Below are 10,704 nucleotides of genomic sequence, written 5' to 3' on the forward strand. Positions count from 1 at the left end.
GGTGAATGTTAGCTGGTGGCGAAACTGTCAATTACTATAATGCATTTATAGCATATAAGTCTAAAAATTTCAAAAATTACTATTTTTAAACGTCACTAAAGAGTAATAGTTAAGTTCTTGCGTTTAATGTGCAAGTATGGTGTAAGTATACTGTGATAGTGTACCAGACAATCACACCAATTACCTTATCTCAAACTAGGGAATTCGCTGTATTATAAACGAACGGAATTCACTCTGGGGCACTACACAGAACACCCAGACCAGAACAAATTCAGAAAAGTTCATTTCTCAAATTGGTCCTACTGACCTCGTCGCCTGCGTCTCACATTGCATACCGACGAACCACCGAGGTCGTCAATTTATTTTCAACCAATTAATTTATTATGTTTTTATTCATTTCAGAAATTATGACAGTGAACTACTAAAGAAAAACTGGACTTTGCGTAATTTAAAACTACTGCAATTATTATTAACTTCTACGGGCCCTAAGCGATTTAAAACCGCTGCCGTGTTAACTTGAAAAGCTTTTCATAGATAAGATTTGAAAACAATTAATTAAGAATAATAAAAAAAATAATTTAACTAAATGTATATATACTGCAAGGATTATGTAAGTATTTATTTGATATAAGAGTACACGCTGTACTAACATAAGACAGGTATTTACGTAGTATTTTATTTCATTTCGCGACGCACACGTTCGTCACTCACTCGTTAGGGTCCATTCCATTCCAAAACAGTCCATTCTCGGCTGTCGCTTTAGCTGAATCAGATCCTTTTACATACGCCTTTTACATACGTTGTTTAATTTAAACGTTAGCTATGCTGTTTTTGTGTTGTTTATTTTTTTTAATTTTTAATATTCTTTTGTATTAATTTTTGTGTTTCTTTCTTATAATGTGGCGTTGCAATAAATGGCTTGTATTCTATTTTTAATACAGAAATTCATTGCGTTTTTAAAAAAATACAAATTAAAGGAATTATTTTTTCTACGTGAAAAGCATAGTTTTACTTCTAGCGTACCAATGAAATTATACATTTTTAGAAATATGAGATGTTACCACCTCTTATTAAACGCCTAACATTTTAACATAGATGAGTGATAGATACAAAACAATAGTACCGAGTCAGAAACTTTTATCGTAGAATAACCAACTTGACTAATTACCACTAAGCACATTTCGGAATCAAAAAGGAATATTGAACATCATGATGGTGATTGGACCCTGTGATATACAGGTGTAAAAATACATCTTACCTATTATATAACAAAACATGTAAGCGGACGGAAATGTTAATTACGATTACAAATCTGCCTCCCGCTAACGAAAACGCGGCTAAGTGACAAAATATTTTTTTGAGATATCATAAAAAACCGTAACCCAGTTATAGAATATTGAAAGTATGTAATGGTATTTCAGCTATGCATCGTTAGGGTAAGTTCCGATAAGATAATTTTGTGCTCTATCTTTTGCTATTTAAAACGGATATTTGACGATTTGTCACTTAGCCGCGTTTTAGTTAGTGGACGAAAGTAATTACAAACCTACTTACATCAATACTTTTAAGCTATAGGTACATATTATTATTGTTAAAGACATTATTTTATGACGTTGTCAATAATAGTTAAAATGCATGTACGTACCTATATAATAATAATAATATAATAATATATGATTTATTTTCTCAAAAAACACAAAGGTATAACTTAAACATTATAACTAACAATTACATAATCGGCCTTTGTGAGAGACTGGAGTCCGTACTAGGTTACTAGACCTGTATTACAGATCACCAGGCACTCACCCAACAGAACATTCCAACCAGAATATAATCAAAATAAAAGTGATTGAGAAAAAAAGGAAAAAGGGTTTTGTTAGATTATAAATATATAGTTACTGGCACAACTGCACACGAAGTGAAAATTATGGCATATACTTAAATGGTACACAAACAAATGTAACAAATCAAAAATTATGAAGCCAAGTGTGTGATGTAGATGTATGTGTATATGTGTGTATATGTGTGTGAGTATGTGTGTGTGAACGCACGCGAGAGAACGCGCTACCAAGATTTAACTGGGAACGGTAAGAAGACTTTCAGTCATGGAATAGTCAAGTCGTAACAACCAATTCGACACTACATGTTTGCAATCAAATCTGCAAAGCCCATAAATAACTAGTGAATGGTTTATTTTGTTATACAAGAACCCACTCAAAAAACAAAAGAATCGCTGAGCAAAACTACTGCTAGCGGCAAAAGGTGGATAAACATGATGCTGTCGACGTACAATAGCGAAAGATGTTGGATTGAAAACCACAAGGGAATGCGCTTTAGAAGTAATCTTTAAAAATTATTCAATTTACTAATGTAAGATGAATTGAAAATTAAAGAAACACTATTATAGTTAACGAAGTATTTTATTTTTATATATAAACTACAATAAAATCTCCCAGGTTGTACCACGTTTGACTTCGTGTCCTTTAGGATGTTCGATCGGTAGTCTATATATGCCATAGATTTAGTTATAAGCTAAATCTATCTATGTCACCTTTTACAAAAACCCTTAAAGAACTTTCATGTTTAGGTGTTACCACATCAATCGATTGATGAGATCGATCGACCATTGACCGGTAAAGGTGCCTACAGATACGATCGACATTGTCGATCGTCACTGTCGATCGTCATAGTCGATCGACAACGAGAATTATAGACGTTTTCGAGTTGTTTGGGAGTGCTTATTGAGAATGTGGTGTAGTGTAGACCTATGCGTACTATATGTATACCCGTACTATTCTCAATAAATCAGTGTTATACCCGCCTTCGCTCGTTTCACTCATCGCCACCAGCTCCCATCCTTACATGGCGACCCTGCCATATTTGGGCTCTGCCGCTCGCGCCGCGACTTATATTACAAATTAAATAAAAATGATATCGGACAATAAGTGAATGAAATACGCGTTTACTGACATTGTGTGCAACATTTAAAATGTGTAACTCCCAAGCTTCCAAACCGGAGCCACAAACTTCACAAATTACATCCCAAATCGGTTACCACAACACAATAACCAGCACCCAGGTAGAAACACACATCGGGATGATTTCTTGGTGCATGCTGGCGTTTATTCTAATTTTTATAATTGTCGGAACAATCATTGTCGTGCGCTATTGCTTTAAATGTTTCAACAAGAGAGTCAACCGTAGAGTGGAAACTGGCACACTACGTCTACAGAAGATTGGTTAGCAACCTACAAAGAGACTATCTACCTCCCCGTGATGTGATGTTGCGATACTATGATATGTGTTAATGTTCTTGTGAAAGGTGACCACAATGAAGTGTAAAAACGTAAAATTGGCATGTACGTACTGTTATGTATTTATTACGGCGGAAAAGTACGATAATTATGACATTTTAGCATAACGATACTGTTCATTTAGATATATATAAAAAAGGTATATCATTAGAGTAAGAAAATAAGTGTAATAAGTTGGTTAAATATGGTTGAGTGTGATTTATATGCATGGCAGATTACATGGAGCAACTATGCAATGATTTGGTAGCGGTTCGGCAATACTTGGTTAAAATAGGACCTAAGCGTAGGAGTAAGAAAGGAGAAAGAGTTTAGCAGTATATACAAAAAGTTGAGGAAATAGTAACGCAATATGATACATAATATATAGATAGGATTAGTAAAGTGTTACAATTCAAAGATGAGCATGAGAAAAAATTAATACAAAGATACAGTAGTGATTTTAAGGCTGTATACCATAACATTCAGACTTTGTTACAAACTCGTGAAGGAAACATAAGTGAAGAAAGTAGTGAAGAAGAAGAAAAAATAAAAATGGCGAAATTCGATTTAAAGGTCGCTTTAAGCCTTTTACCCGCAATGACGGATGCGGAACAAAACACTAAAGACCTAATATCTGCCACAGAATATTACAGCTCTATTTTAGACAAGGATAGTGAGACGCAATTAATTACATTTGTCTTGAAAACCAGACTATCGCAGTCGGCAAGATTGAGACTTTCATCCGCTTACCAGTCAATAGACGAACTTCTTAGGGACATAAAAAGGCAGCTGTTGCCACAAAAATCGGCAACTGCCTTACAAACAAAATTAGAACAGGCTAAACAATACGAAAAGTCGATTGTCGACTTCGGTAAAGAAATAACGGAATTGTTTGTGGACCTTACGATCTCGCAATCCGAGGGAAACTCGAAAAATTATGACGTTCTACGCCCAATAAATGAGAAAAATGCAATCAGAAGATTTGCCGACGGGTTGCGAAATCGGAGGGTCGGTACCATTATAACAGCTCGTAATTTCAGCACGCTAAAGGATGCTATACAGACCGCCCAAGACGAAGAGATTTCAACAGCCGCAAGTACCTCTTCGGGAGTAGCAGAGATTATGGGTACGTACCAACAATCACCATATAAAAATAACTTTAATAAAAGACCTTACAGAGCTCACATGGGGAGCACACAAGGTCAGCGAGGTCAAAGTTATGCTAAATCAAGACCGTCCCAATCTTACAGACCTCCGCAGGGTAAATATCAGAAGAAGAGTAGGAATTTTTATAACGGAAACGCATCTCGAGGTCGATACAGTGGAAATCGACGCATTTCTTCAAATAGGAGTATGCATTTCATGACCCAAGAGCCCGACAATACAGAGCCACCAAAAACGGACACAGAGCCGCTCAATTATTTTTTTCGAGCCTAATTATATCTGCGCGTGTAATTCTTTAAACAAAGTGTCATTGACTTTAAATAAATATGAATGCAAGTGGTTAATCGACACCGGGGCATCGCTCTCCGTCGTCAAGTATGATCAAATACATAGTTTACGAATACCATTCCATAAAGAGCGACTGTGTATCAAGGAGTTGGTGGAACTGTAACTTCGGAAGGCTATGTTTATCTAAAACTGAATCACGGCACCGATGTCTTCGAACATAAATTCTACATTTTCAAAAAGTTACCATGTAAAACTGAAGGAATTTTGGGCCAAGATTTTTTTAAAAAGTATAGAGCGACGTTAGATTTTCAATCAAATACTACGAAATTACAGACAAACACGGAAAAAAGTGTTGTGTTGAGAATTGAATATTCGAAACAAAATAGTGAAACATATCTTACTGTACCTGCACGCTGCGAATGTATCCATTATGTTAAAACCAATTTAAAAGGGGACTACGTAATTAGTAGTCAGGAATTATGTGACGAGGTTTATCTAGCGAACACAATAATTCGTCCCGTAAATGGATTAATACCATTAAAAATATTAAATACTAGAAATGAAGTCGTTAAATTAAATTATTTCAATTTGCATACATAAAAATTAAATGAGTATTTTATATGTCAATATACTCAAACTGAAGTAAACTCGGATAGAGTTAAATCATTATTCTCTCAGCTAAAACTAGATTATTTAAATGAGGAGGAACAAAAGTCCATAGAAAATATTTGCGCCAAATTTCCTGATGTTTTCCATCTACCCGGGGACAAGTTGTCAACAACATCATTATATCACCAGGCAATCGAATTAAAACCTAATAGTACCCCAGTTTATGTAAAACCATATAGGTTACCCCACTCACAAAAGTTCGAGATCGATAGACAAATTCAAGGTATGCTAGATGACGGCATAATAGAAGAATGTAGAAGTGCGTGGTCTAGTCCACTGTTACTAGTACCTAAAAAAGTAGATACAACCGGCGTGAAGAAATGGCGCGTGGTCATAGATTATAGGAAATTAAATAACCAAATTCAGGATGACAAGTTCCCTCTGCCAAATATAACAGACATACTGGACTCGCTATCGGGCGCCGTTTATTTTTCGCACCTCAACTTGTACCAGGGTTTTTATCAGATAAACCTGCATGAAAATAGCAGACAATACACAGCGTTTACTACAAGCAAAAATCAGTATCAGATGACCAGACTACCTATGGGGTTAAAGACTAGCCCCAGTGCTTTTTCCCGAATGATAACGGTGGCTATGTCAGGTTTAAACTACGAGCAATGCCTTGTTTACCAAGACGACTTGGTAATTTATGGTAGAAATTTGGTCGAACATAATAAACACTTACTAAACGTTTTAGCTAGGTTAAGAAAGACTAACTTAAAATTAAATCCCTCCAAATGTCAATTCCTTCAAAAAGAAATTCTTTATTTAGGCCACTTAGTATCCGAAGCGGGAATACTACCAGATCCGGAAAAAATTAAAGTACTTGAAGAATACCCAAGGCCACAAAACACAGACGACGTGAAGCGCTTCGTAGCCTTTGCTAATTATTATAGAAAATTTATAAAGAATTTTGCAGAGAGAGCTTGTCCTCTAAATAAATTATGTTCTAAAAATATACCATTTCAATGGACAGATGAATGTGAGCATTCATTCCCATCATTAAAAACCGCGCTTATAAGTCCACCAGTCCTACAGTATCCTAATTTGACAGAGGAAAACGAATTTTTACTTCAGACGGATGCATCGGGTAACGCAATAGGGGCTGTACTATGTAACAGTGATGGCAGGCCAGTAGCATATGCAAGTAGAGGTTTAAATAAAGCCGAAAAGAATTACCCCACTATAGAAAAGGAGCTTTTGGCAATAGTGTTTTTTTTTTTTTTTTTAATTTATTATTCAATTTACAATTAAACACATATGTACATTTAGATTTTCCTTTCAAAAACCCTTTAATGGGTTTATGCGAAAGGAATTGAGTCGCAATAACTAAATAGGTACTAAGACAAAAATATTATAATTTAAACTAAAAAAATAATATAATATAAGTAAATAAAGTTATGAATTCTGCCCTTTAAATCCACCGAAATAATAACGTTTTACAGCTTGTTTACATTTTTTTACACTTGAAAAAATATCCTCATGAAGCTCTGCTGGTAATTTATTTAGTATGTCAGGCAACATGTAGTTAGCCGCCCTCATACCGTACGTATTAGTGGTTCTAGGCAGTTGATATGTGGGCAGGTAAGTGATGTTGCGTAACCGACCATCTCTGCTCGTTTTCATGATTTGGCCAATCTTGTCAAAGTTGTCCAATAAAATAATCATATTGGACTTCTCAAAAACCGACATCACCTTACAATGTTTGAAAAGACCGAGGTTGTCATCATTATATTTATTTTTAACTTTATTTGACACTATCGATTTCAGTATACTAACCTGCAATTTGTATATTTTATCTATGTATGTTTTGTAAGTACGTCCATAGCTACCTAATCCATAAGCAATTATTGAATCCGCCAATGCAAGGTACAACATTCTAAGAGTATGATATGGTAACTTATACTTTAAAATTGAAAGTTTAGCATTAATTGACCTTAGCTTGTTAGTCACACTTTCAATATGCGGTCCCCAATTAAAATGTTTGTCAATAACAAGACCCAAATATACATGCTAATTACGTAGGCTGCCGCCGGAGGATTTAAAAAAAACGAAATTTGAATTTAACTAATTTATTAAAAGATAAAAATTACAATATAATTTACTACGTGCTAAAGCTAATGCCTAGGTTCGATGCTAGAAACCGAGTGTCGTGAAAATATTATAAAGTACGCAATCTGGGGGAAACGCTGACGTTGGTCACGTTGCTGCTGCACGTTGCACCGGCACGTTATGCTGACACTGCTTGCACGCGCTGTTGCGATGTGCTTCTAATTTGGGGCGCCGACATACATGATTTCAGCGATATAATTCCTCCACCCTCAGATCAGCAATTATTTTCCAACTTTCAGTGAAAAAATTGCTGGAGAAGATGGTTTCGCATAGATATGATTTCCAGTGGTTTCAGTGGCTTTATCTCGTCGAATGCTGATCGTCTTTTCAGATGGTTTTGGTTGTGTGTTTTTCCAAACGTAGTAGCGGCGAGCCAGTACGGCGAGGGCGAGTACAGCTGCACCGAATAGTATAATGTAAAACGGTATAGTGGTATGGTACAGTACATCGGGAATCGTCTGCAATTGTAACTGAGGCTTGAACATAATCTTGTCTTGAATGGTGTGTAAACTTCTCAAGTTGATAGAACTCAAGTTAAGATGAGGTGATGCTGTGTTGTCCATTCCATCCGGGTAATTTATTTTCATAATCTTAAGTGGTTGTCCCTGTATGATGTCGTCGGAATTTACTATGGTGAGCTCGGGTGTACGCAGGGAGCAGTGGATTGGCAGTGTAATTAGAAAGCTTCCGTTTAACATATTGTAAGTCTGAGTGTTGCAGCTCAACTGAACTTTGGTTGGCTTGGGGAAGGTGATGACATAGTTGCGATCGTCAAGTTGCTCCATGGCTTCTTTTAATAGATGAATGGTTGAGAAGGTGCATGTCGAGTCGATGGTCTGTCTTGAAATTACTTCCTGTACGCAATCGAATTGGGTGCGGAGTTTTTTACGAGAACTTTCGTCACAGAGAAACTGATTTTCATACTTCGGGCATTCAGCCTCCATGTACGCAAATTCATTTCCATTAGTTGCTATGTAAGGGTAGGGTGGAATGAGGATTTGGTGAAATTTATTAGGTGCTAGGGATAATTTGTATAAGTTGTAAACGTTTGGAGAAACTACGGGAAACTTAAAAATTAGAATTATCTGTTTTTTTACAAAATATGATCCAGATCTTATAATATTATAATAATTCCTAAAATCTAAATCTATCAACCTGTCTTGTCCATATATTATACCTAGCTTCTCTAACATGATTTTAAGAACATTTACACTAACCATAGAATGATGAGTCGTCATGGTTCTAGTAAAAGCTAGTATATTTTCAATTCTTATAAGTTCATCTAACAAATCATTAGTGTTTTCTGTAATGATAGCTAATAATTGTGCAATTTTACCGTATTTAACAAGATTACTTTCTTTATGTGCGTTTTCATATAACATTAGCTGAAGGGTACTATTAATTTTTCCTTGATTTCCAACTAATTGACTAATTATCTTATTGTGCTCCTTCATCCATTCTATATTTAAACTTGCACGGCTATTATACTCTACTGCAATTTTATTTTGATTTTCTTTTAGAATTTTAAGAGCATTATTGTATCTAATGGCATCCTGATAATCTAAATTTCCGGTTATACTTTTGATAATAGATCCTAATCCGTCTACTAGACCTCTTTTTGTTCTACTCGGCTCTAAACTATTTAAATGATCTAAAATAATATTTGTTTTATTATGTAGATAGTTCAATTGGAGTTCATATAATAAATAGGTATTATTACTAATTTTATCCTTAAAGTCTTGTATTTCATTCTGTAACGTAATTATGTTTTGTTCTATCTTATCAAGTTGTATGTACTGTAAGAACGTATGATAGTGGGTCGTTAGTCTAGAGTCTCCTAGTTTAAAGGGAAGAAGTCCGGGTCCATCGTCAAGGTTGTCAAGTCTTATATCCTGGGCTTGAATCAGGAGGGGGGTCAGCACCAGGAGTATCCTGTAACAATTTTATATTCTTAGGTGCTCGTTTTATTCGAGACTTTGCTACGGGGCCTCGTTTTTTGGATGTGTATATGTGAATTGGAAGGTCAGCTAGGACTTTGTCATGAGTATATCTAGGTGCAACCTTTTGTCTGCTGGCAAAAGGGTTTTTTATAAAAACTTCTTGCTGAGGTTGGTACTCAGCTTCGGGTTCTCTGGATTTATTTCGTGATTCTATAAGGGCCGTTCTGTCAGCTAACGAGGTCTCATTTATTATGTCGTAAACTGTCTTCATCTGTTCGCGGTGAGTCACTATATATTGTTGGAGTAGTTTTTCAGTTAAGTCTATGTCAACGGGGTCCCGGGGATCGAAATGACCTTTAAGGATGTCGTAAGGTCTGCATTTCGTGAAGCTGTGGATGGAGCTATTGTAGGCTATGATAGCATACGGCATAAGATTGACTGTCGGTTCATCTTTTTGTTGCAGTTTCAGAATACGAAGGTGTTCCAGTAACGTCGAATGGAAACGTTCTATGTTTCCATTGTCATTGGGGGAATGAGGTAAGGTCTTATGGTGAGTAATTTTATGGAGTTTCAGGAATTCAGCGAGAAGTTGGTTGGTGAATTCAGTTCCGTTGTCAGTCACGAGAGTCAGAGGGAGGCCATGGTGGGTACAGAATGTTAAAAGGGCTTGCAATATGCTTATTGCAGTACCGTCCTTGAGAAGGTAAGCTTGCCCGTATTTCGAAAATACGTCTATGAATGTTATGAATTTTTCAGATTGTACTGTGAATAAATCAGCATGAACTATTTCTAGAGGTTTGGTAGCTGGTGGTACGATGTTAAAACGCTGTTTTATGGGGTTTCTATCGTATTTACTTTGACCACATATACTACATTCGTTTATATGTTTAGTTATATGATCTCTCATTTTTGGCCAATAGTACCTTTTTGACAAGGCAAGGTAACACTCATTTATGCCTCTATGGTTTGTCTTTCCGTCATGATATTGTCTAATTATGTCTTGTTGCCGTATGTACTCCTTTACATTTTCTATTTCGAATTTTGACAAAACAAGATTCATGGAAGAGCTTCTGAATTTATCTTGAATTATAGGTATAATATCGTACATTGCTAACGGAGGGTTAATCAATAATGCAGTTTTTACTTTTGGGTTAACATATTCTTTTATTGCGTCAATAACATCACTTTCCAAGTTAGTTTTTGTCACTTGAATAGTCACTTTGGTATGTGTCTCAAAT

At 35.7% G+C, this 10,704-nt stretch overlaps 1 protein-coding gene across 1 annotated transcript; it reads right to left on the reverse strand.

Annotated features, from left to right (window-relative positions):
• Window positions 1-7,747: 7,747 nt before the first annotated feature.
• Window positions 7,748-8,508, reverse strand: LOC113238086. Its single transcript, XM_026474808.1, has one exon. The coding sequence runs from the start codon at window positions 8,468-8,470 to the stop codon at window positions 7,748-7,750; it is 723 nt and encodes a 240-aa protein (XP_026330593.1). The 5' UTR covers window positions 8,471-8,508.
• Between the last annotated feature and the right edge of the window lie 2,196 nt (window positions 8,509-10,704).

Source organism: Hyposmocoma kahamanoa, unplaced genomic scaffold (genome assembly GCF_003589595.1).
Source record: "Hyposmocoma kahamanoa isolate Upper Pololo Valley unplaced genomic scaffold, ASM358959v1 94707, whole genome shotgun sequence".
Lineage (NCBI taxonomy): Eukaryota > Metazoa > Arthropoda > Insecta > Lepidoptera > Cosmopterigidae > Hyposmocoma > Hyposmocoma kahamanoa.

What these genes read in the sequence shown, in the direction of transcription:
- LOC113238086 (XM_026474808.1), bottom strand. Translation starts at nt 8,470, where the DNA reads ATGGAGGCTGAATGCCCGAAGTATGAAAATCAGTTTCTCTGTGACGAA.